Here is a 27,658-nt window from a genome sequence, read left to right as displayed (position 1 = left end):
GAATTCTGGAAATAACACAGTATTGTCAACGTCCATCCACTGAAAAAAACAACCACAGAAATGATGAAGGTCACTTAAGGTTTTGTGGTTTAGCTCTCTAACCTCTGCTGTCCTCTCCAGCCTCCGTCACTGTAACTTCATCACCTCACAAACCATGGAGCCTCGCTAGAATGTCTTGTGAATTTTATCTGGCTGAGAACTGCGCCAGTTTTTCAAATGTGACTTATGAATCTAAGTGATTGAGGCGTGGACGTAAAGGAGAGGGGCGAGCTCGGCGTTTCGTTGGCGCTGGAGGGTCCGTGCATGTCTGCGGCCAGCTGCACCTGTCTTAACTTGCGCTAAAGGAGCAGGGTCCGGGGGGCCCCACGGTGGAGCTCAGCCAAGGGGCAGCGGGGAGAAGGAGGTAAGGAGGAGAAGCTCAGCTGAGGTTGAGCAGAATGTGATTCCCCTGGGAAATCTCTCCCACCGCATGCTCACCGGAGCTATAAATAAGTTTTATTAGGTTTAAATGGAATTAGTGGAGATGTTAGTCGTCAGCATGCTCGCGGATATATAGATGTAGACTTTACTGACATGAGGAGAAGGAAGAGCGAGGAGTGTTAATGATGAGGACCTCACACAGGAACATGAACATGTGCAGGCAGACACAGACACGCACGAAACAAATACCAAAAGTTCAAACAGTTAAGTTACACGATCAAATCTTCATTTATTCTTTCTAAATATTTAGACCTTATTCACACGGCGACCAGTTTCCTCCATCATGCAAACTTGAACGCTGGGATAATGTCATGCTGCTGTTTTCCAGGTTACAAGTCATATAAACTTTTTTTTTACAGCTTCCCGATTGATCAGCAACTGAAAAGATGATGAAAAGTAAAAATCTGGAGGCACATTTAGTAGGATTTCAAGGTAAAACAACACATTTGGTAACTCGTTAGCTGATGCTAGCATTCAGCAACTTCCCAGCTAACATTACTGTTTCATTACATCCTGTGCGTTTCATATTTCCTCATCGTATCGTATCAAACCGCTAATGTTACGCCAGAATGTGGTTTAATGCTAACGTTAGCCGCCATCTAACGGAAACTGATCGGTTATCAAACCTGAAGCATCCAAAAAAAAAACTAAATAACTCAAAGAAGTGAAGTAAGAAAATGTAAACTTTATTGTAACTTTGACGTTCTAAGTTCTCTGATTTACAGAAGAGAAAAAAAAACACTTGTAATGGCACAGTCATCGTAATATGTACATTGCTGATACTGCAATAATCCAGACAACATCGTGTTGTCCAGATTTAAGAGTGGCATATTAAGGCACATGGTTCGCTCAGTCTGTAAGAGGGACGGAATAACAACATACATACCACGGCATTCCTTAAAAAGCATTAGAAGAACGGGAGCTAGGAAAAGCTCCCCCTCGCACGAAGGGCTCGGTTGGGAAAATCACAGTTTGTCCATTGTACATTCAGCTCTGGGAGAGATTAAGACGTCAATGTGTTCACAACATACTGCGTTGCACTAAGACATTTGGTGATTTGATAAGCTTCAGTAGACCTGAGTGTTTGAGTTGATACAGTAAACTTGATAGATCAAAGTTACACAATCAATTTAGTAGTAAAGCGTTCAGTACTAAGGTTGTCAGAGTCTGTATCATCACTGCTGGCCGGGTTAAGATCGTCTCGTGAAGAACAAATCAAGAGCACTTTTTCGACTAACTAACTGCACATAGAGCAATGCATCATGGTGCTAAAGGTGGTTACATGTGTCCACGGGCTAGTTTTATGAGTATAATCACAAAAAGAAAATCAGTTATCTCATTTACACATCATTTGCTTAAAGCATATCAGGGTTCAAGCCAAATAATAAAATTTAAAAAATCTCCTATATAAGTAGCCTAATGCTACGAGCTAAAGCAAAGCAATGGAAGTGGATGTGATTACAAGGACGCGTGGCCACTGCCCCTCTATGACTTTAAATGTCAGGTCATGCTTTCAACAGTTTCTAATAAATCCAAGATGGTTGCAACGGACATTTACGAAGGCTAGCCTGTATCGTATTCATGAATTCTGGGTTCTGTAGTTCTCTTTCCCCCCACGTCATCATATTAGCAGAATAGTTTGACATTTTGAGAAATACATTTTCTCTTACTCTTTCTTGCAAAGAATCAGATAAGTAGATTAATACAACTCTCGTATACGTACAATAAATACCAAGCCTACAGCCGGGAGATGTTAGCTTAGCCTTAGTCGCTTCACTCTGGCTAAGAAATAGTCCCGTCCATTTTGTACAGATTAAACAAGATATGATTTAAGAATTTGTGAGCTTCAGAGTTGCTGGTATGTAGATCTTGTTTGTTTTGGCTAGCTAGCATGACTCAAAGCTGGATTAGGCTAGCTTTGAGTCATGCTAGCTAACTGGCTGCTCGCAGTAGGTTGATATATAACCGTACAGACAACGAGAGCTGTGTCAGTCCGGGTATTTTTCCAAACACGTCGTACTATCTATCCAAAATCTTCTGTCAACCTGTTTCATCCGCAAGGCTTTCTTTCAAAACTTAATTTGGCACCCATGAAGATGAAATAGCATAATTAACACAACATCAGACAAAAAACAAAACAAAACAAAAAACGAGCAGCCCATTTAAAAGCCCTTAACTACAGCAGGTTTGTAAGAAGGTGACATCTCATCTAAATTCATATATAGCCATATATAGTTACATTACAGTGGCTTGGCCTCATGTTCATCAGGCCTACAGTACTAAGGGACATTCAGGCGTGTCCAACAGAGTGGTAAGTTGATAAATTACGTTAAACCATGAAGAATAAGTGCTATGGGGTGATAGGTTGTCGTGTCTGATGACTCTGTAAAGTAGTGAAAAAACCATAACTTGAGGTACATTCATAAAACATCGGCCCGTTGGCCTGATAAGTTCAAGTAAAAGCCTTTCCGATGAGTGAGCAAGACATACGGTACCACGGTGCATCGGTCTCGGTACAAAGCGTTCTGTGAGCTAACTACCTCCCAATAAGCAAAAAACCTTTTCAAACATTTTCCTTTGTCCTTCGATATCTTCATTTGGTCTTCTTGAGAGTTTCAGATTCTTTTTTTTAAGCAAACGAGGGGCTTGCTTTGTTCCTCCTTATCAAGAGAGCCAGCAGCAGCAAAAAAAAACTTAAAGACTGTCGAAATGCAGTATGTAAACACACAGATTTCTCCGGACCTTGCGTACGGAAAAAAAAAAAAAAAAAGAAGAAGAAGAACAGATCAAAAAGTCCGGAAACAAATCAGCCGAGAGGTAAAACCAATTAACATTTTTAAAAAAGGAAGAAAAAAAAAAATGTCACAAAGAAAAAAAACAAAAAAAGAAACACAAATGATTTTGAACTGTAAAGTGCAAGTATAAAAAAAATCTTTCTACATGTCATCTCGGTATCCTCGAGACAGGGTCAATGGTCTTTAGTGGAAAAGTGCAAGTTAAGAACAGCACGAGTATTTAAAAAACAAAAAAAAAGAGAATTTGATTCAAAACAGTAACAGGATCAGTCAGGTGACTCGGTGGAGCCGTCACGTGACTCAGCTTCTCCGTAAGAAAACGGCCACCGCATCCAAGGGCACGGGGTAGTCCTGCAGGAACGTGCCCCCATCGAACACCTGAGCGTTCTGGCTGTCCTGCCACTGGAAGCCCCCATCAGGTAAATAAACATCCCTCTGCACTGCCCCCTTCTCCACCACTGGTGCCACCAGGACCTGGAAAACACACGTTAGATTGGTCAAAGAAATTCAGATGTCACTCTTAATAAGCGAGACATCAGGTTACAGCCCGCGGGGTTGATTCATGCCGTATCGGATGCCAAGTATATCGGATGCGGACAGAGGGATATTCAATCTCTTTCCCATCAGAACATCATTAAGTCACCTCGTCTCCGATGAGGAACTGGTCATCGATGGTGAAGGTCATGGGGTCGCTGGGACTGAGCCACCACATCGGCCGGTAGATGGGGTTTCCCGTCATCTGCCACTCCTCTGCATACTTCTCTATCAATGGGACCACATCCCTCTGGTGCTTTGCTATGTAGGTCCGAGTCAGGTTAAGCACCTACAGGGCACCAACAGAGAGAAGATAAAAAAAGATTAGAGAATATTAGAGATCTAATTCTTAATTCCTGATCAATTTTCTGTGTGGGATGAAATGCTGAGCCTGCTCATGTTATTGTAATACCCTCGGTCATGCTGCTCAGTTTGGAAGCAGTGGCACTCGTTTAAATTTAAGCCCATGTTTCATCATATTATTTGTGTTTCCACCTTTACAGTACGTGACAGTATCATTTGAAGATATTACAACTCCCACTCTTGTCGAGAAATAATATCACGCTGAGGAACGTCTTTCTTTCTCTCTGCCGGATTCGCAATATCGTGTTATCTCGCAAATCCATCTTACCAAGTGGTTCAACCAAGAACTGTCTGTAAAACGGTGGATATACTTTTGAGCGTCACAACCCTCGAAAATGACTCGTTTCACTGTCATAATTTGAGCCATTCGGTCCAATTAAATTTGGAAAGTCTACTCTTATTTTATCCCTTTCTAAGATAGCCGGGCGCTTAACCAGAAGTTAGCTGGCTCGGTTAGCAAAAGCCTCTAGTGTGCACGCTCTACGGGCCGCACAATACTGAAGAGCTAGGTATTTTCATACCGAGGAGTCGAGCTTTGTTGGTTTCAACGTGCCAATAAGCAGCTTTCATAGGAATGAATGGGGCTCTGCCTCAAATACTGTGTCCAGATTAAATGTAACATCCTTGGTGTCGACCAGCGAGGGAAGCGACTGTTGAGGCTACTGTAGCATCAGTTATATCAGAACTGGAGTTTATTTCATTAAAAGTAGCGCAAAGAATGGAACCGAAGGCTTTTCTCAGTGGAAAAGATGTTTTCGGCTTTATCCCGACTGACTTTTGGAGGAATTTGATTTGCCATGTGGCTCTGCTGGTGGTTGAGCTCTCCTACTGTTGAACCGATTGGCTGAAGTTAGCCTGTGATGGTCCGTCCAATCACCTGCCAAGAAGTTTTGTCTGCCCTTTTCCTAAGAGCGTAAAAAAATTCTGCATTTTCTGCATAATCCTGTATTTTCAGTTTTTTTATTCCATGGACCAGCTGATCTCCACATTATATCAAAAGTAAGCTCATTAAGAAGTCAATTTAAAGTTTGTCCTTTTGTAGAGCTTTATTTATTTATTCTTATTCGGAACCGCATTTAATTGTCCAGCCAAGAAATCTAGACCAGTTGAGAAACTGAAACCAACAAAAAAAAAGCCATTTCCTTAACTAAATCATCTGCCACAAGGATTTCTGGACAAGAATAATATTGACAATGAGGTCTGCGAAAGACATTTGTGCCATCGTGCACCGAGACACGCAGACAGGACTTAAGAGCAGCTCATTGTTGACTCGGTGGTTTAGCACTGTCCAAGTCTTTTCTCCTGTCTCCCTCCGGCCAAAACGACTTCAGCATTCCTGGAAGGGTCACATCCTCTTCAGTGTCCCATGACTAAAAAACAAAAGCTTGACCGCATCTATAAAAAATGTATTTTTACGAGTTGGGATTGGGAACATTTGTAGGAATGAGCTTGAAGTCGCAGCCCCGGGTTTGAGTGGATCTTTTCTCTAATTGAGAAGCCAGGCATGTGTGTGGGTTTGCGGTTTTATTGCTATTTGATTCCAGTCCTGTGACCTGTCTGTGACTGACTGAAGTATCACACATCCTGGCAAAAAGGTGTGCCACATTTAAACTACAGTAAAACACCCATTAAATTAAAAAAAGACTCATTCATCGTGTGTAATGCAGCGGCCCTATTCTCCTCTCAAATTTCCTCAGTCTCACTTTAACCCAGTTTATAAGTTGAAGGCCACGCAAGAGACCAAAATGGAAAACATTGCTGCTGTCAAACGTCTAGCTGTCCAAAAGGCCTATTTTTATCTTTGTCACGCAACACAAGTCACAACCAATATATTCTGCTGGCCCGGTCCTGTTCCCAGTGGAAAGCAGTGGATCACTCCCACTCTGTCACACTTGTCAATTACTCATGGAAATCTTAATTGCCACAATAAAGTATTTTTCCAAGACTTGTCCTCAAATTCATTATCATTCCTGCTGAAGTGGCTCTCGAGAGTGAGCCGTAAATCTAGAGGAAGGATTGTAATTCAGAACAGATGGACTGCTAACCACAGGTGATGTCGAGGAGAGGGCCGAGCAGTCGAGAGGGAGAGGGGGAAGGACAGCGGGGAGGAAATAGCCTCGCCCTCTGGAGAAGCAGCAAGTGCTTTTCTGCTCGTGGAGAGTATCGATATCTGTCACAAAACTCTCCGAGACTGTAGGCTTTATTTTCCCGACGCGTACAGTGGACGGTACATTCCTGATTTCCAGCAGAGAGGAACAGGTTGTCCCACGTCTCCTGCTGGGTGGAGAGCCAGGTCTGAGTTTTGATAGACCACTTCTCTTCGGACAAACTGGTGGGAACCTTTTCGGAGAGGCTGCTAGGTCAATAAACTCTCCCTCTCTTGCCTCTTTTCATAAGCAAGAAGGTGGGATAATCTCCCACTCCCTTTTACAACGTCTAATTGGCAGCACTCACGCATCGCTACACCTGATCTCTTCACTTCAAATATTCACAAGTGAAAATCTTGTTATCAAGCCCGGAAAGAATGTTGTTGTCGTTGTAATTACATCTAATGTGGATCACACAGATGTAATGACAGCCACCTCGGCCTGGGGTTACAGGGTTGGCCAAAAGAGGAAGGAGTTGCTGTGGCTACAAGACTGTTTTAGCGTGTTTTTCGAATCAAATTCTGGATGTGTACCCACCCGGTCCTCTCCGCAGACCCAGGGCGGTGTGTGGAAGCTGATAACGGGGAGGAAGGCTGTAATCTCCAGCCAACGGATGAACAACTCCTCATCTGTGACCAGGTCTCCGGATAAAGAGCCACCTGGAGGGAGAGAGAAGAAGAAGAAGGCAGTCAGGGGAGATGCTCAAACTTTACGAACGAGTTAATACACTCGACGACACATTCATTTCTGGTCGTTTAATAACGTGTTCAGGCAGTAGACAACCCTGCAAATCCTGTGAGAGTGCCACTCGTCACACTGATGCCAAAAAAACTGGATGGACAGGCACTGCTACACAAACTGTAGAGCCTACAGAGGGAACTGGAGGAGATTCAAGTCAACTTCAGGTAAAGCTGTATAGTAACCGGTACATATAACCAATGTCAGTGGTCGCCAAAGTCTGACGCAAATATCAAAAATCTTGAAGAAACAACTTGCAGCGACTGACTCTGAAGAATATATCACGCATGATTTTATCCGACAACTGTAATAACCGACTGACCCAGAGTGGAACAGACCCGGTCCAACTTGGAGGCATCAGTCACCACATGCAAATCGTATTCATAATCAGCTCAACAAACCCTAATGTGTGTCCCGGCCTCAAGACCATTCGATACTGCCAATTTTCCATGAACTCTGGTGTTGAGATCATCAAAAGTTTGACGTTTTTTTATTTGCATGTATTTAGGTCATATCACTTTGAACTAAAATCCCCAAAAGATTGAACAGCGAGTATTTATTCTGCTGTACAGTACATGAAGACCTGCAAATATTTGTTTCATGAGAGTGCGAGTGATGTCAGCTGTTCGACGGGCTCACAGGAATATGAAATATTACAGGAATACAGATCAAGTGTGCATATGAAGTATTGTCAGGGGCGGACTTACCATTAGGCAAAACTAGGCGGTAGCATGTTAGCTCAATAGCTTCCAGGTCATGTGATCAGTTGACTCAAAATCATGTTGGGATCATGTAACTACACTGGCTGCATGAGATACGCCTCTTGTTTTTACGTTTTACATCTTTTCATATTTTTTATTATTTTTTATTATTTTTTGTATGTAAATATTAGCATGTTAGCTCAATAGCTCCCAGGTCATGTGATCAATTGATTCAAAATCATGTTGGGATCATGTAACTACACTGGCTGCATGAGATACGCCTCTCTTTTTTTTACGTTTTACATCTGTTCATAATTTTTTATTAATTTTTAGGCTATATGTAAATATTAGCATGTTAGCTCAACAGCTTCTCAATAGCTTTAAACACAGTATCTCTGCTTTAAAAATCCCACATTTTTATTTTGAAAACAGGAAGTCGGTACACGCTGTAGCCATCTTCTCCGTGTGTTTACTGTAAAGTCTGCAATACGGGTGCACTTGAAATGTTGGAGTGGCTGCGAATGTCGAATATCCAACTTAAAACTAACTTCACTGAAGTCTTGTCATGATGTATTTTCCAGCTGGCCCAAGATGATTTTTTAAAGCGTTTTGGCTTAAGAAGTCGCCGCACAAAGGAAGACTCTTTCAGTTTATCACAAATATTAGCATTAAATCATCATTTTGAGGGTACATGGTTTTCACTGGGCAGGAAGGGTTTGAAATATGTAACCAGCAACGTAAAGGATGTACAGTAGTGGAGTAGAAAGTGCAGTATTTGCCTCTGAGATACAGCGGAGCAGACAAAATTGAAGTTGCATGAAATCCTAAAATGTCTACGTCAGCACTTGAGTAAATAAACTTACACTTCACCACTGGGTCAGAGCCTTATACTGTGTTTTGTGTGTGTTTGTTTTCAGAATGAGGGAGAGAGACAACGTGAAAAAGGGACAGGAAGAGAGGGACAACAGGTAAAACAAATAATACATGTGTATTCTGTTAAAATGTATCTATCTGTATAATTGACCTGTTGTTTTGTGTGTTGTCTTCTCATTTCAGAGGGCCCCATGCCCGCCTTTGCCTTGGGCCCCAAATTTCTTAAATCCGCCACTGAGTATTGTAAAGCACTATTAGAGGTGAGAAAAGTGACTGTGGTATTACCTACTGCATCAGGAATGAGGAAGTTGTATCCCAGCAGAGTGTGGTGCAGCAGGGAGGGAATGATGCCCTTCAGGCCCATCGGGCTCCAGTCGGACTGCAAGGGGGTCATCCTCACAAACAGAGGCTTGTGGCTCGACCTGAGACACAAACAGGATCACAATAAGCGTAATCACACTCTTGGTGTTGGGTAAAATTACAGTTGAACAAGACGAGATGTTTGAGTTACCGTGTCCCCGCCGTCACGATGGTGGAGTCTCCTATCCTCGTGGCCAGGTCGGCCAGCATGCTGATGTACTTGTCTCCGTTGAGAGCATGCGGCGACCGCAGGCCTTGCTCCTCAAACAGATTCCCTTCGCCGCCCTCCAGCATGACGTACTCCATCCCCAAATGGGCCTGCAGGGATCCCACTCTGTCCAGGAACCAGCTCACCGCTCCCGGGTTGCTGATGTTCAGCTTTACACAGAACATGCCTCGCCACTGACTCATCACAGGGATCTGAAGGACAGGGTTTATTTTTACACTACTATCATTTTCTATTTTGGTTATTCAGTGAATGAATCATGGAGCCTTAAGATTTTCTGGATCAGGACGCGTTCACACTGCTCTGCTTTTAATCAAACCGCAACAAGTGGATGGAGAGCAGGCTGCGAGGCAGATGGAGAGTGCCACTTTGGAAAAAGTTCTGTGTCTGGTTTCTTGTTGTGTTTTCGTAAGTTGAGGAAAGTTCAGTGTATTAGACATGGGGTATGTTTCTGGTGATTGGACCCGTCACAATGTAGAGGAGGCGAAGCACAACGACAACCAGAATGAAATCAAAGAGTCTCACCAGCTGTCCCTGAGGGGCTGAGGGGAGACTGAGCCAGTAGGTCTCAGTGCCGTCCACGAGGGAGGTGTGGAACTGCGTGGTGTCCACGCCCAGGAAAGGGGACAGGGTGATGGAAATGTTAAGAAGCTTGACAAGCGGGAGGTCCCTGGTCAGTCTCTTGGACATCCCCCTTCTCCTGCTGTAGAGGTAGTCATGGTCCTGCAGAGAAAGAGACAGATAAAACATGATAACTGAGTTCACACGCCTCACAAGTCAACACGTGCATCAACTAAAGGTCCAGTGTGTCCTAGATGGCAACCAACTGAACACCCCTCATCTCAGCCTTACCTAATAACATGATGCACTCTCTCCACGTGGGCGCATTGCTACGAAAACTAGCCGTGAGACGTGCGTGACCTCTGTCAGAACCACTAACATACATCATAATCCTCTGGAATTTACATGGTAACGTCAAGCAGAGATTTCAGATTACATAACGGAGGAACAAAACCTTAAGATGGACCTCAGGAGGTGAACCTGCTGTGGGAAGAAAGGGTGGATTAGCAAACATTATGTAATGTTGAATAACGTTTTTTTCTCTTGATCTTTCCCTTCTTCTGCCGTATACCTCTGAGAAAGAGGTTATGTTTTCACCCGTGTCAGCAGGTTGGTTGGTTCGTCGGCAGGATTACAGAAAAACTACTCAACAGATTCCCACTAAACTTGGATGGAGGATGGGTCTCGGCCCAGAATAGACCACATTCATTTTTGGTGCGAGTCCGGATACAGAGACAGATCGAGGATTTTACAAACGGATTTAAGGAGATAGTTTGGTTAATTCCTTCAGGGAAAAATGCATGGATGCTGATGAAAACAGGTGTATTTAGGTGGATAATATCAAGTGAGTGCAGCTTGATGCAGATGCTGATAAGAGTCCGGATCTAGTGAATTTAAAGGTCCAATCCGTGAGACAGTTGATTGTTGAGTCTCATTTCCAAACACGTCAAATACTGACGGATTGCGTTGGTCCCTGGACCGACCTACCAACCCAAAGTCTCAGTATTTGACTTGCTTAACTAAAGGAAAGTCTTTCATCAGTTAGGATTTCGGATTAGGCTGAATTACAGGAGACTTTAGGGCGTTGGCAGGGGTATACGCTCTACTGAGTGTCTCTCTAGTGTCCCCACAAAGAGATCCAAAGCGTACAGTGTTTGTGAAAAGCTGCATTATTTAGCGTCACAGGAATATTTTTTACAGCAAACTCATTTTTAACCCAGATTTTTCCGACGGCAGCCAAACTAATCTGGAAACTGGAAGAGAAAGTAATTTAAGAAATTCTTGTAAAACTGGAGTGAAAGAGACGTTTTTACAGAGGTTCATTGTTGCCAGTCGCACTTCTGTCGAGCCGTTCACGGACAACTTCAAGCTCCCATAAGTTTCCATGCGGCGCTGTACGCCTGGCTGATTCTTTACGGTACTTACAGAAGGGGAGCTGGGCAATGCTGGGCCAACAGAGCTGGTGTTTAATATCTTTGATGTACCAGAAAACTTGAGATTGTGGCTTAAAGGAAACTCTTGTTCACCAAATGGCATCCATCAACTGACGTGTGTTATTCTTTCCATCCCGCCCTCACCTCCTTCTTTTATCCTTTCACACCGCCTGAACTTGCGATGGGAGCGTACCGTAAGCATTATGTATATTTATAATGAGATGCCTGAGCTGCCTCGTCTTCTTGTTGCCTGCTCCAGGTCGGATCACAGCATCACGCTGGTGTCAGGATCAACCACTTAAGTTAGTGTTGGCTCAAATCCCTCGTAATCTCAACACACTCGATTCTTCGCCATCCCACAGTTACCACACTCGGAGCAACCTGAGATCCCTGTTTGTCTTCTCTCAGCTATATTTGTTTTGTAATGGAATATCACCAGGTATTGACTTAGAGCCACTTCACTGTGGTCCTGGTGCTGTTTTCCTGGCTGCTCCCAGTAACATTCAAGGAAAGTAACTGGATAAATGTGAAAGAATCATAAACATCAGCATGCAAAGAATAGAGGAATATCACCTGTCCCAGTTTTGAAGACATGACTCAGAAAGTGTCCTGCAGGTAGTGTTGTCTGCACTCTGGGAAACAAGCCGCTCAACATGAAGGCAAAGCCCTAAACCATCTTTTTTTTTTTCTGCGTTGTGACATTTCTGTGAACCTGTCCTCCCTCCTTCGCTTCCCCGCCCGTCTCCAACACTCTGGAGATCCACTTAAGAAAACTCTTTCATCTCTATCCTTGACCAGTTCTGAGCCTCTGACCGATGAACCCTCTCCAGCCTCACGGCCCAGATGGCTGGAGAGGAGGATTATGAGGGTCTACAGCCACGCGGTGCGAGAACTGGCTGAATGAAGAGAGGATGGATAAAGAGCACATGGTAGTCGGCTACGGGACTGTATGTATTGTTGGGAATGTGCCGGATTAGACTACAGTTTGGAAAGTTAAACACTGATACCTCTGCAGTGGCTAAGTTGCATTGTGGGTAATGTAGGCATCAGGTTTTGAAAAGGAAGGAGAATGCGTGGAATAAAAAGGCGACATCTCAGGTTCTGCTGTACAGATTTTGTCCAGTGTCCAGTGGACTGCTTTTTAATACCTGGTTTCTACATTACCCACAATGCAATTTAGCCAGTGAGAGACATCACTGGAGGCAATTTATCAGATTACATGCAGCTTCCTCTGGAGCCACAAAGGGCTTTATACTACTTGTTTCACAAATGCAGCAGGACTCCCCAAAACATGCAAACACACTGTAATGTGTAAACATTTCCGAGTTACGCTTTATTACCATTTTTAATGGGGGGCAAGGTATGGGAGCCATTTTACAGATTTTAATGTGAAAATCACACTTTCTTTTTTCCAAAAAACACGTCAGACACATTTGTTATGTCGGCTTTAACACATGTGGCTTTAACACATTGATTTTGTTGGGCATAACCAGAGGAGAGATTTTCTTGATTTGTTCAAAAATATGGGATGTTATTTTGGTGGATTTCTTTGTAATTTTTGCTCTCGGAGACCATTTCAGATGTACTGTTTTACAGGAAGTCAAGGATGGGATGCTTCATAGTTGTAATCTTTGAGCTAAATTGAATTTCTTCCTTTTTCACACAGTCGGATGAACCTTCACTCTGCTTCAATCTAACAACGAACTATGATCCCTCTTTTCGGGTCTTTAAAAAAACCCTCCTGTCTGCTGAAGATGCTGTGGCTGGTGATTTAAAGACAGTAGAGGACGCAGTGAGGAGCACGTACCATATCAGAGAGGAGGGTGGTGGAATGTTCATTGAGGCTGATGACTCCCTCCCCCAGCTGGTGTCTCTTCAGACGATTAGAGAAGGTCCTCAGCTCCCTCTCCACCTTCTGCCCTGAATCCACATTGGCGAGCAGCTTCCAGAAGGGCAGCCTGTAGGACACACGGGAGGGATCGTGAGGAAAACCTAGATGGGGTTTTAATTCACGACTCCCTGAACACCCACAAAGTTTCACTCGGTGCTCACTGGACCCACAGACACACCACCGGTTGACTCATCTCTGCTAATGTGAATCTAAAGCCGAACTAACCACAGTGCTTTCATGTTGGGCAGCTCCCTGCTGTGCTGGGAGAGCTGCTGCACAGCTTCCTGGTGAGCAGCTTTCACGTCGCGGGCCACGCACACAGTGTACTGCAGAGGGAGGCGCTCCATGCTGGGCAGCGACTGCAGGCAGAACTGCTGTCTGCTGTCCACCCCCAGCTGCAGGGGAATATCAGGAGATACGAGCACTGCAACACCTGCATGGTGGGAAGCACACGGGAGAGGGCACAGGATATTAGTTCGTTACATCACGCTTGTCAGAAATTCATAACCGTCGCTTCAGAGAAATCGAGATACGCTGATAATATAACGTTTCACTTCAAGCAGATATTAAAGTGAGACGATCCGTTGCAGATTCCTCTTATATGACATAGTGCGCGAGTGTTACTGAGACCGGGACGAGCGTGTCGGATGGAGTGTTGTGGGAGGCAGAGTGTGGGCTGTGTCAGCTGATATCGCTCCGCTCAGATGTGAGAAAAACACCCCCGAGAATGAGATATGGCAGTATGTGGTTAGATGAGTTTACCCTGGGACTGCTGGGAACTTCTGAGTAGGTAAGTTACACTGAGGAGGGTTAGGTCAGCGACGGTCACCTGGCGGCCCCGCGGGCCACGATCAGCCCGCCGATTCAGAAAATATGAGGCGGAAACAAAAATACGTTGGGGTATTTAGGACACGTAGGACTTTTCTTCTTCTAACTCCCAACACAATGAGAGATGGAAACAGTTTTATACTAAAGACGTTGTAAATCAGTCTGTCAGCTTATTATTAGAAAGTAGCCCACACAACCCGCTGCAGGATTCAGGCCGGGTGCCCTGAAAGCAGGAGTCTGGGTCAAGTGAAGCTGAAACAAATTCCTGTATCTTCGTGCCAGAACGGGGATAAAACTCAGACATTTCTTTTTTTCTTTTCAAATACTCTTATTAAACATTTCGTTCTATATTTAACCGTAACTCCTCAGTGAGCTGCCTGCTTGGCAGAGGTCTGAGAGCTTTTCCTCGTTAAGTTTGTAGATTTCACATGATTTCTGGAAACGGTTCACACTGATTCGATTCTCATTATTTGAAATACCTGACTCCTGGGTTAGATCTATACTGTATATCATTGATATTTAAAGGGGCATTATGTAGTTTTGGAGAAGAAATTTTAACTCTGAATTTTAGTATTTACAATATTAATGAGGTAATAACAATATAAACAATATCTATTGTTCCCATAAATGAATAAACAAGCTGTTCTCAGAGGAAAATAAGGTCCCAGAGCACTGTTTGAAGCTAGAAAGGTGGCAGGGTCCGCCACATATAAACAAAGTAAAACAGTATGAAATTGTGTTTTCATTATAAAACATGTAATTATAATAATAATTGTGTCTTTAAGGTCAGTTTGTTATTTAGCTTGTATAAAAAAGATCTTTCTCTTCTGACTAAAAACTGCACAGTGCGTTTTTTAAGTTGAGTATCTGTTTTAATTAATTTATTTTCTTTCGAGTTTTTGAGCTCCAGAACATTAAAATTAAAATTTCCTCTCTGAGGACAAACAAAAAAAACTGCTCCTGATTAAATAAGTCAACTTTATAATGCAGCCTTGTTTCCTCTCCTACTGTATGTATCTATGCTCTTTCAGCGGCCGTGTGAAATGATAAGATTATGCGAAGCAGATAATTGTGTCTGCAGATGTAGCTGCCCTGCGAGGAATGCCTCGTCGTTCTCAGGTTACCCCGACCCCCTATCCTCACCACTTCTCACCCGTCCTGACTCCCACCTTCTCCCTCTCAGCTTTAACTACCTTCCTGTCCTGTCTCTGCTGCCGGTCTGACCCATCTCAGGTCAGACAGGCAGAACCCAGCCGGTATCAACCACTGCCTTCAACCCAGACTCGCTTAAGTTTTTTTTTTTTTTTTGCACAATCTCCTCAAAGTAGCAAAACGTGGGATTTGGAGCCGACCGGTGAAGCGATTAAAGGTGCAAGTCCTCAGACAGGTCTGAGAACCCGGGGCTGAGAACTTGGCTCGCTCCGGTCACCCTCTCTAGTTTCAATGGGCTTACTGTTCTTATGCAGGCAGGAACCAGGAGCAGGCAGGATACTCATGTACCAGTTTATAATCAGATTAATAGTTTCAGAGATCAGTATTCAAGTGCTGCATAAAGCCCAGCGAAGAGCCTTCAACCTCGGGGTAATTCTCACGTGTTTGCAACGGATAATGTCAAAGAGATACTGGTAACTCCTCAGCTGCCTCTCACAAGGTATTAGGTCACCTCCTAACTGCTTGTTATAGATTCATAATGGCAGATTAATGTAGACATTTGCAAGGAAACACGTACTGCAGGGGATAAAAATGGCTTAAATGAATTCTCTAATAAAGCAAAGGTGCCACGAGACCGTGCGTATCAATAAAGCGCCCATATAGTGGAGTAAGAAAGTGGGGCAGAGGAGAAAATGTTATAGCTTTATGGAAGGATGGAAAAGGAATGCAGGCAGTGGAAATAGCGGCGACCGGAGCACACCAGACACCGAGCGCTCCTGCAGAATGATGTGCAAGATACAGCAGGCTGCAAACAGTCTGTTTCCCCAAAGTGCACACAGGGTGGAAAGTGGAGTTTAGGTTTTGCAAGCATGACTTCTTGAGTCATATTTAATTTTTATGGGAAATGACACCGCAGGGCCTCGAGGAACTGGGACAATCTGGTGAAGAAAACAGCTGGACCTTTTATCCTGTCTTTGACTAAACATGCAGTTTTGAATGTTAAACATATAAATCTTGTCTTATGTGTTTATACAGCATGTATATGCATTTCTCTTATGGGGGGAGCTCCTGACTGAACATTACATCTACGTTTTATCGGCGCAGAGCTCCGTACGACACGCTGAACGGTATCTGTAGATGGGAGCAGGAATCAATAAGTGTTATTTAAAGAAAGTGAAGCAGGTTTGAGGCCTTGAGTTACAGCCAATGTGGGGTGCCCAGGAGTTGAAGGGGAAGCGAGGGGGGGACCCTATTTTTAGAACAATTCCTTAAACACTCCAAGCTTCCCCTGAAATATTTTCCACTAGCTCTCAAAAGCTAAATTATGAGCCTGATCGAGCGTATCCGCTCACCTTCAAAGCGGCAGATAGGCAGAGGTAAAAGTGAATGAAGTTTATTTGAGTGGTTTGACGCACACATGCCTCCGTTTCTGCAGCTGCTGGGTGAAACACACAAATCAAGCAACCTCGGATTTGCCTCCTCGCACGCATTCACGCACACTTTCTTTAATGGGAAAGCGTAGACTTCCAAGAAAAACAGAGCAGGACTTATAGGACCCATAAAGGTGCTGCACTTCCTCTCGCTCCGTCTGAGCCCGACGGTTGGAGGTGGCAGCGGAGGTGACCCCAGGCACCTTCTGATGGATCAGGAAGGTTTTAATGTGGCGTCTAGGGCCTCGGAGAGCGGCTGGTCTGGAGGAAAACACCGCCGCCCGACTCCCCCGCTGCTGCCGACCAGATGGGCCGCACTCTTTTACCTGTCATATTTGTACTGTTATTTATGACACCTGTGCACACTGACAGACCTGACTGGGCTTATAAAAGATCTATTCAAATGCTAACTGTGTGTGTGTGTGTGCGTGCGAGAGTGTGTGTGTTCAGGCATGCATTTCCTTAACAATGGAAACTTAGTTTCTGTGCCCAACCCTCAAGAAATTGATGGCCACAAAACTGGGATCTTGCCATGGTAGTAAATTTCCAATTCCATTTATTGAAAAAATAATGAAACACTAGAGAGACTTGCTCTGCTCTATTTCTCTCATCAATCAGTTTTATTGTTTCAAGTGTGAGACGCTGTGTTCTGTTGTAAAAACGTGTCCCGATCGGACAAGAAGATCCAGCGTTCGAATACTTTGAAGTAACGTAAAATTATTTGCTTTTTTCTCTCTCACTTCAGTGTCAGCTGGTGAAGTTAGACTATTGTTAAAGACTTCTAATGTTTTCAGACAACTTGTTGGTGGATTTTGAAGACATGCTTGTAGAAAATGTGGATTTTTCCAGCACATCTGTAAAAAGGTAGTTCAGTATTTAAGGGAGGAAACAGAACCGACCTGCGAGACTGATCGAACGAGCCGATACGTACTCTAATCACATCGGTGCACAAGACGCTGGTGCATCAATCCTCCACCTCCTCTGCTGTCCCTGATGGAAAGTATTACTAAGGAGATCGACTGTGGAAAATGTTGCGGCTGATTTTCATACAGTAGCCTTCTCATACAGGAGATGACAGCTTGCTTTTAACAAAGCTTCAGTTGGCTAAGTGAGTCATTGTGAAAGTGTTTCACCTCATACACGTCCGGGAGAGTCGAGGTCTCAGGGCAGCTGCCGAGGGACCTCCCCGCGACCTATTGAGTAACACGGGAGTGATTTGGGCCAGCTTGTTTTTCCTTCTACATGCGAGTTGGATAGTTTGAGCATTGATCTCTGTTTATGTGTGACTCAGTTATGTTGGGTTTGCAGAATGCTAAAGAAATACTTAAACCACAGGCGAGTAGAGGACAAGCTCTTACTACACCGGGGCTGTGAGATGTGACGATACATATCATGTGACGTCAAGTGATTCATATTATGTTCTACCATTAAGTTTGTTGTGTCCATAATCACATTTTTTATGGCAATATTGTTGCTTTATTATGATTATGATGAGTATTATTATCTAACTATTGTAACATCACCATTTCTTCAAGATGGCGGCAACCGTGGCAGACATCTTTGCTTGCTCCGAACACACTCATAATGCATATTACATCTATACTGTGTGATACTCTACATTAGTAATATACTATATATTCGTACTGATACAGTATATTTTAATTGTCTGTATATATTCTTAACTTATACCTTGTTTTTAATTGTACAACGGCATTCAGAGTGGAGAGGAAAGAAGAATTTCATTGTACAGGGAAACTTGCTTTTACCTGTTGCATATGACTTTAATCATTATTCTTGTTAATTACCTTTTCTTACGCAAGGTATCTTAATTAGATGTTAGGGGAAAGGGATGGCAACCCTCAACTTTGTGCATTTAAACACATTTAAATGCATTTTCACAGCTTCTTTCTGTGGATTTCTTGGACTCAGATTGTCAAGTAACAGACACATTTTGTCTCGCTCCCTTCGCTCCTCTCTCCATAACAGAAATACGTTTTTTTTTACGTCTTGTTCTCATCCTTGTCATTAAAAGGTTCTGTTTTATCGAATAAAGCTGATGAAGTATCATTATCTGAAAGAAAAAAAAAATCAGAACCCATGACAGCCACATAACTTTTATCCCTATCTGTCTGTTGAGCTTGGCCGCTTCCCCTCAGAGAGACCCGACAACAAACGAGCAGCAAAGTAAGGTTTCTTTGGATCCCACATGGAAAGACTGAGTCAGAGAGAGAGAAATAAAATAGAAGGGGTGGGAGACGTTGAGCTGAAGGGGAGAAAAATGAATGCTTAAATGGACAATAGTGGGACCAGAGATATAAAGAGCAGGAGAAGGAGTTCATGTTTGTCCACATTTGCACAAACTGCATATATACGTGTGGTCTAATACCTTGGAGTCACGTCAAGTCCTGCAAGTCTCGCAGAATTATATCTGATCCTAATCTCAGATGCCGACTTTATAAAGGCCAGCGTGGAAAAAAAAAGCAGTTGTGAAGCAACGGTAGATAAATTAACTTTTATTGGATTCAGTCTGCGAGAGAGCTAGCTGATGTCAAAGTGAGAGTTATTATCACACTGTCATTTATTACAGCAGCCTGCTGTGAAAACAAGCAGGATCTCTGCGAGCTCTTATTTGTGAGGATGAGTCGGGGAAACTGTGATGAAGGCCGAGTTTTATCTGTCTCGCGTAAACATACAGTATCTGCAAGAATGAGGCCCTCCGAGGATAAATAACACCCGTGATAAAGTAATCAGAGACGTTTTCCATTCTTGTTTTTTACCTTCACGTATAAAACTACAAGTGAGGGTAAAATAACATTTTAAATAATTATTTATTACAGATCCCTGCAGTGAAAACAAATCTCTCTTTTTCTTTTTATTCATTAATGTCCCCACATAATAAAGACCAGTGTGTTGTGATACCTGAAGCTCTGAAATGTCATCGACCATCATTTAGCTGTTGAAGTGTTTTGAAACATGAAACTTCTGCCAATTAATAAACCTGCTGACGGCCGTGCTATAATTTTTTTTGCCATCATTAAAGGTCCAATCGTTAAGAAAGTCTCACTCTCAACACAGCCGCCATCCCGAGGCGTCGGTATTTGAATTTATAGTTAATTAATTAAACAGTTATTTCACTCCTAAAAAACAATTAAATGCTTTATTGTTACATTAGAAATCGTTTATTAAGCAGCTGTGAAGGTTTATAAACATCAGTTGCAACTTTATTCATAGGTGATCTACACAGTTTATTTATATCAACCTTTAACACAGTATTACAATCATCGGTTGCAGCTTTACAATAGAAAAAAATGATTTTATCATTTGTTAAGAGTGAAATAACTAAAAGTTTAATTAAATATAAATTCTAAAGTGTATTATTCAACTGTATTTATGCAGACTGCAGCACGCAGATTGTAGATATATACTATACAATACTCATAAAGTAGCCAGAAATAAAACTTAATAATAATTCATATGAAACTATGTCATCATTATAAGACAATCTCTGCCCACATTTCCTCACTCAAACCCCTCGTATACATTATATCATCCAGACCTCCAGTTGAGGAATAAGCCCCCTAAAGCTCTGGGACAGCTTCTCCCAGAGTCCCTTCTTATGTTTTTAATGCGGGATGTGGCTTCGCTGATATCTAATCTGCTCTTAGTAGCCCAGTTGTTTTGGTATGGATAAAGACAGGTGGGGCTATGACAAGTTCCTCCAGTTGGCAACACTCTCAAATGTCACTCTCCTGCACAGTCGCATGTATATCTCCTCTCCCGTCCCTCCGCTTCACTTGTCTACCTCCTCTTTACTTCACTACTTCTCGGTTCTGTTCAGTTCTGTGGTTCTGCAGTCGTTCAGTCGCTCGGTCGCTCTCCGTTTCATTCTGTCTGTCCTGCTCTTTAACCGTCACCCCCCCTGTAAGTTGGTAATGTCAGTCACAGCTCCATGTTGCCCACCACATTCGTAATGTGCCCCATGACTAACTAGAGGCAGTGAAGACAGGTCCCATGCACACACAACGGCTCACATGTACAGCGAAAATGTTGCTAACGGTCAGTGAGTTCACGCAGCTGTGAAGCCTGATATTACAATAAACTGCACACTGACGCTAAAATTGCAGCATTGTTTTTGTTTTCCGGAGAGGAAGGAGATTCAGGAGAAAAACAGCTGATGAAGCACCGCGTGACACCGAAAGACAGATTTGTCAGTCCATTAATTATGAAATAAAATTCACCAAAATGGTCAAGACATGTGGTGACTCCTTTGCTCTTTTTATTACCGCTGGAGTTCTGCCTTCCGCGGATCTGTTTTGAGGAAAACAAACACGCTGCAGTGCTTTTTCCGGCCGACTGAAGCTCAGCGCAGGAGAGGCGCAGCCAGCTTTTCTCGTGTGAACCCACGAGAGTCAAACTCTGTGCTGAACCGCCTGCACATTTTGGGACTCGAAAGGTGCAAAGAAGGTGCATCGTATGATAGCAGCTATGTCTAGAAATAGGATGAAACCATGACATAAAGTTAAAACATGGTGGATCCAGCTCCTCTCTTCTTGTTCTTCATGTGCTGAGGGTTCACGGCTGCTTTACCTGAGCGGACACTAGTATTATTGGCTGAACTATTTTAAATGTCACTTTTGTAGACCTACTGAAAGTCCTGTGCAATTATACTTGGAAGCACCACAAAATATGGGTATAAATTACGTAATAATTCTTTTTTTTTTTTTTTGGTTTTATTTTTACATGCTGGAAGTGATTTTTCAGATCTGCATTCAATTAGATTTGGTCGCCTTACATGCAAAAATAATAACGTCTCGCTGCCAAAACTAGGAACAAATCAATAATCCTTCACACGGTTGCATAAACTCACAGTTTCCCATAATGATCTTGTTTACTATCCACACATAACTGCGGAAAGCTGCTTTAAATTGTTTCCTGTCCTACCACTTTTAACCACAACAATAACACAGCTACGGCGCGACCACATCGTGCTGTTTGTCGCAGCCGCACTCATATTTTGCAGTTTAAAATGTGACGCATCAGGTACGAGTTCTGTCAGAGCCGTCGGAGGGAAGAAGACGGCAAATGCAGGCGGATATTCTGATGTTCTGGATGAAGGTGAGAAGATAAAATGGTTGTCCTGATGTAGAGAGCGACCGAACCAGTCTCACAATACTTGTGTGCTGCTTCTGCAGGATTTCATCGATGATGAACACTTGATCTGATGTGCGTAGTCGTAACACAAAGAACATGAAATGAAGGTCAATCAAGGAAGCAAGGACATTGTTATTACTCTATTATTCATGTTCTACACCCAGATGTTTTTACTGGTTAAAAATGAATCATGAGTATAAAACAGACAAGCAGACGGCTACATGTAATAAACTGTGTGTTTGCCATGTGCAGTGATCTGAGGAGGTCGGCACATGTCGGTCTTGGTGTCGGTCTTCATGAAAAACAAAAAACAGCAGTGCACCATCTGATTGTTAGCGTGTGCACATTTCACAACTGTGGGTACGCAACGTTTCCAAAACACGACATGTTCTCGACACATTAGCCAAAAAAGCTGCAGCACGACAGCCTACGATGTGAGGTCACTTCAATGTTTAACTCGTGAGCTGCATGCATGAAGGACGAATCAGACCCACTGCACATCCCCTGACAGAACAAACAGACTTCATACTGATATACACTGAAATATATAATGTCACATGAATAATATACGGAAGGATTTCACATGTTTGACAATACGTGACGTTATATTCTGCCTTACATCGTAAAAGGTTTTTTATCCAGCCTAATGCATCACAGGTGGAGCAGTGGTCCTGCTCTTAATAAATATGTTTTCTTCAAGCAATTAAATTACTTTAAAAATCACAACCAAAAATATGATGCTAAATATACTGAAAAAAGATTAACTCTGTCTTTGTATGCACAATTTTTAAAATGCTTTTTCTCTAAGATAGAGCAACATTAGACTTTTGTCACAAGATGAAACAAACATTTAAAACAGCTACATTTTAGTCGTAACTCAATTTTGACCAACATTTTAGCTGTGTTTTCATTTTGCTTGAAGAATATATTACAAAATATGAATGAATGAATGAACGTACATTTTAATAAATACATTGGTAATATATAGTGACATGTATTTAAAAGCCTAATACTTAAAATATATTTTAGTAGGTTTATGTTATACTTTTTACAATGTATGAAAAACAGCAATAATTGGTATATTTCTCAATATATAGAGAATTTATCATCTGATAAATTGCAAGTTCATTATTAAATATATATTTCAATATATATAAAGATGACACTAATTTCAAACACATGCCTGTGTCAACTCATATCATTGTAATATGTAATAAAAAGGAGAAAATTGTCACATCACTGTTTAATTGAATTTTTAAAAACTAGATTGTTGTTATATATTAGATCAAGGGAAAATATATTTCTGTTGCTCTTCAGCTCCCTCAGAAATAACGAAGAATAATTTCTGCTGATGCCAAACAGGAAAGCGTCAAGTACAAATTTCGATTAATCTTCAATCCTGATTTTTCTTGGAGGCAAATGAGCACAAACAAAAACATCCCTGAACTTTAAAGCGAGATCTCCAGTTAAATATACGTATAAATGCTCCGGTGGGCATCGTTGCCATTGCTGAGCATCAGTTTGCTATGTTTGGGTCTATGTACAGTATGTGTCTGCGAGCGGTTGCTCGGCAACGTTCAAACAGTTGTCCTCATCGGGATCTCGTCTCGTCCGTGTGGTGGGAGAAACAAAGGGGTTTACGGCGAGTGGTCCTGACGATTACCCACCGTCCTCTCATAAGGTGGAAAAGGGATTTTATAAGTCATGTGACTGTGTCGTTAAGCTACATGTTGTTACATAACGTCCCCGAAATGTGTGTGGCTGTTATGTGCGCATTGCATGTGTGCATTTGTTTCTGTCGGTGTGTGAATGAGTGTGTGTGTGTGTGTGTGAGATCACTGCTAACAAACAATGAAGTCATAATAGAGGATTGCTTGTGTCGCACCCTGATCCAGACGACACACAGACATACATGTTATAATGTGCACTGATGCAAACAAATCAGATTTTTGCATTTCAGCTGACGTGTCTCCAGGCTGATTGTTGGAACAATGTCACATTTATGTCAGATTTTTTTCTGGAATAAAGGTTTGTTAGCCCCAACTTCACAGACAACTTGAGGGCAAAGTCCCCGAGGCTAACGCCGTACCCCGCTACCACACACATGTACACACACAGGCGCACACACACACACACCACACATTCCTCATCAGTTACATTAACCATTCACATCCGCCAGTGGCCCCTGCCTCCCCCCTTTGCCCCCAGGATAAAATCTAACACCCCCAAAATAACCTGGTGAGTTATAAGAGTCAGCAGGGCCCTCATCCAACCTGCCCTTTTAATAGAAACAAAGGGCAATTAGCTCGGTATCCCTAAGAGTTAATTTAAGATGCTAAAGGTGGCCGACTTCCCTTTGTAGTCCAATCTCTAAATTAATAAACCGGGATGCCACAGACAGTGTTGGGTTACGCTCTAATTGTGGCGACGACCGTCCTATCCAGTGAGCGGGCGGTGTGTGTTTTGGGGATGATGGTTCTGGAGGCGGTCGGACCATTTTTCTCAGCTCAAACACAAACAAACACGAGGGGGTGGCAGCGGCGGTAGGAAAACACAACAACATCCGCAGGGCTTCCCTCACGCCCTGGGATTCACGCCACACATTGTATACCCGCTGATGTGGGGTCAGATTTCTCCAGGCCTTGCGCTAACCCTGCACTGATGGCAAGTGTGGAAAGAACAGCTGACCCCGTGTCATTTTTAAAGATCACTGACCTCGGTGTGAAGAGGAGCCACCACTCCACTTTTGCCTCCATTAAGAGTAAATCTCAGCTGATACACGCGATTCACTCCGATGACGGCCTCTTACCTGACGAGCCCAGGAAGTAGCGTTCCAGGGCGGAGCCGAAGCCGGAGGGATTGTCCTTCAGGTCGCTCACGGTGAAGGGCTGCGTGGTGGCGTTCTGATCGTTGATAGGCCAGGTCTGACCCCGGACACTGGCACCGCCGTACCAGGACACGTTGGTCATGGAGAAACAGTCCTGAAAAGGATGCACACACACACACACACACACACACACACAAAGAAATAAAACAGGTGAGAAAGAGGAAAATATAGAGAACGCCTCACTTTCAGGAGGACAGGCTGAAAACTGAAACTAAAAATTGATGCTGACTGGAAAAAGGAAACGTGCAACAGAAACATTTATAATAACTGAGGATTAAAAGACTCTAATGTGCAAGTTTCCGTTGTAACCTACAGTCGGTTTGTCAGCAGGATTACACTAAAACTACTCAACAGATTTCCACGACAACATAATAGAACAGACAAAATTAACTTCAAGGTTTTGATGACATTTTTATGACATTTTTAAACATTTTTATGAATTTCTCAGGGAATAACACACTGATCTTCAAGCATTATTCAGGTTGCTGGTCTGGTGAGCTTCAGTTGTGGTTAAACTGTTATGGGTGGGTTGATCCAGGTTGATATCGGATTAGGCTTGATTGAATTAGAGGCAACTGTTGGGCCTCGGTGGAGGTATGCATTCTACTGAGTGCCATTCTAGTTTTATTGCACATCTGACCCCCTCACTAACACATCTGAACTACCACTGACATTTAGGGTAAGGGTGAGGATTATTTGAAAAAGCAGGCACATTTCATTTGTGAGTGTCTACAAGGTGAATTTAAATCCCTTCTGCTGTCACATTATAAACCTGATGTCTTAGAGTATATATGAATCTAATATCTGACAGGGCACAGATCAGTATGTGACGGCTGCTGCACGACACTACCTCAGAAAGGAAGGATTGAATGACGGGAGTGTTTTCTGAGACAAATCTCGTCCCTTGGCTCAACGCGTCTTTACGCGCGGGTGACAAATGCGCACACTGGCAGCTCATTTATTTCACGTCAGCAAATCCAGGGCTCGGATAAAGCGTTTCAGAACAGGTGCCAAGTGGTCACCTGAGAGGCAGCGGGCAGGGATTATTTTCTTTCTTTTAGGAAATGGGGAAAAATAAAGTTTAAGCGACTTATAGTTTGGAAAGATTTTCTGTGAGCGGTCGCGCCACATGACAGAGGAGTTATGGCGAGGAATGTTCCAGTGGGGACAGATTAACCTCCCCAAACATCCCAATAGTTGAATGCCTTTGATAATTAAGCCGAGGGGGGAAAGTACAGTAAGTACCGTGCGTGTAAAGAAGCATAACAAGTGTGACGAAGCAGGTTTAGCGACGTTAATGTGCAGTTTAATCCAGAGCTGAGGGAATTTATAACATCATCAGATGAGCCCATGAAGCGTTTCACAAATTATCCAGCTAAATTTAAATACAATCTTATCACATTATAATTAAACTGGTGCATTTTTTTTTTTATCTCAATCATATGAGCAAATAATGATTTGTGGCATTGAAGAAAGATGATTCCACTTGTTTTTAACGCAGCTTCCTGTGATTTAATTTCTTTTTCATGCGCACATCACGGACATTCATGTAGATCACAGTATGAAAAAAAAAAAAACACTTCTTGTGACAGATTTTTATGAGAAAATCTGATTCAAGTTTTTTAAAATGAACAGGGGCCCTCTTGTGCCAATGTCACACCAGCCGTGCGTAATCACGTGCCAATTAACTCTGATTAAGACCAAATTGATGAAGCTCTGAGCGCACAACTGTTTTTTTTTCTTTTGCTCATCACACCTCAGTAAAAATGACATTTTAAATAAAGACTCTGGATGTGTTCAGTGCAGATCTCCTACCTTCAGCTCCACATGACAGTGCACCGGCGCCCAGTTCATACTGTAGCACTCCGTCTCCGTCTCCTCGTTCACCTCCAGCGAGATCTTCACCTCGGCCACCGAGTCCCACGTATAGCAGAACTCCGTTTTGTTGAGCCAGCACAGGTTCCTCACGAAGGGGACCTCGACGTCGGGGTTCCCCACGTTCCCCACGTCGATCTCCACATAGGTCTTGTCCTCCGTCAGGGTCTGTATGACCAGCGAGTGGGTTCTTCTCTCCCAGATCAGTCCGCTGAAAGTCCCCCTGAGGATCCAGTTCTTGTTGGGCTGGTCCACCACTTGCCAGTATATGATCCCGATGGTCATGACAAAGAAGACGGCCACCCCGAGACACGCTATAGCTCCCTTCCAGGTCTCGTTCATCTCCTTCAATCCCGTGTCCCATGTTACCTCTGGGATGGGGCTGGGGTTCCTATTTCGAGCGTGGGGCATGTTTTCTTTTTTTTTTTCTTTTCTTTTTTTCTTTCTCTTGGAGATCAGCAAAGTATCAAACGCAAAAAATGCTGCAGAAATCTCTGTGCGTCAAAAACCTCTGCTGCTTCATCATGTCATGGTGTTTTCAGTGAGGCTACAGGGTAAACCAGCCTACTCTTTATCTTTACACCGTTTCACACTGTTGGGTTTTTTTTTTTTTGCGCAATTTGTGCCAGCAACAGAGACCTGTCATGTGAAGAAAGCTGTGAGAAAGAACAATCCCAGCGGGCAAATGTAACAGTATGAATGAATAATGGACTTACCACATACTGCTGCCGGTTTAAAAGAGTTGGATTTGTAACTTGCATTGGCTGCAGTGAGCTCGTGAGCAGCCCCAAGCCGGGTTTGGCAGCAATGCCTACGAATAGCTCCTAAGACGCTGTCTTGCTTGCCCTGCACTTTCTGACGTAACGCCGGGTTGTTTCTTCAGAGGAAAGGTAGAGCGAGGGAAATGGGGGATCAGGAGGGTTTGGCTGAGTCTCGGAGCTGCCCCGCCAGGGCGAGGAGGCCACGAGGACCCCCCCACGCGTGCTCGCAAAACTCTCCGTGCGCTCTCCGTGCGTAAAGACTGTGGAGACTTGTCATCCGGCCGTTTTGGCGGACGGGCCAGGAGCGTCAGTTGGGCATGGCGAAGTTTGCCTCGCCTTATCCACATCTGATCTTTTGTGGTGTTTCATATTTTAATGGAGAGCAAAGAGTGACGTCTGACATTTTATTTTGAAATCCCCAGCGCTGTTTAAAGGCGAGTGGTTGCGTTTAGACATCTACATCTAATGGGGT

At 43.2% G+C, this 27,658-nt stretch overlaps 1 protein-coding gene across 1 annotated transcript; it reads right to left on the bottom strand.

Moving 5' to 3' along the window:
• Positions 1 to 1,145: 1,145 nt before the first annotated feature.
• Positions 1,146 to 27,436, bottom strand: LOC311264232 (SITS-binding protein). Its single transcript, XM_084364931.1, has 11 exons — positions 27,142 to 27,436; positions 26,366 to 27,064; positions 24,473 to 24,644; positions 13,328 to 13,535; positions 13,019 to 13,169; positions 9,743 to 9,940; positions 9,143 to 9,411; positions 8,917 to 9,053; positions 6,857 to 6,978; positions 3,919 to 4,098; positions 1,146 to 3,749 (listed from the first exon to the last, which is right to left on the bottom strand). Exons 2-11 carry the CDS (start codon positions 26,834 to 26,836, stop codon positions 3,576 to 3,578), a joined length of 2,082 nt encoding a protein of 693 aa, XP_084221057.1. The 5' UTR covers positions 26,837 to 27,064; positions 27,142 to 27,436; the 3' UTR covers positions 1,146 to 3,575.
• Positions 27,437 to 27,658: the final 222 nt, after the last annotated feature.

This window comes from Pagrus pagrus, assembly GCF_965226575.1.
Source record: "Pagrus pagrus genome assembly, chromosome: 10".
Taxonomy (NCBI): domain Eukaryota; kingdom Metazoa; phylum Chordata; class Actinopteri; order Spariformes; family Sparidae; genus Pagrus; species Pagrus pagrus.
The sequence above is the reverse complement of the archived record's forward strand: the minus strand, read 5'-3'. Positions and strand labels throughout refer to the sequence as shown.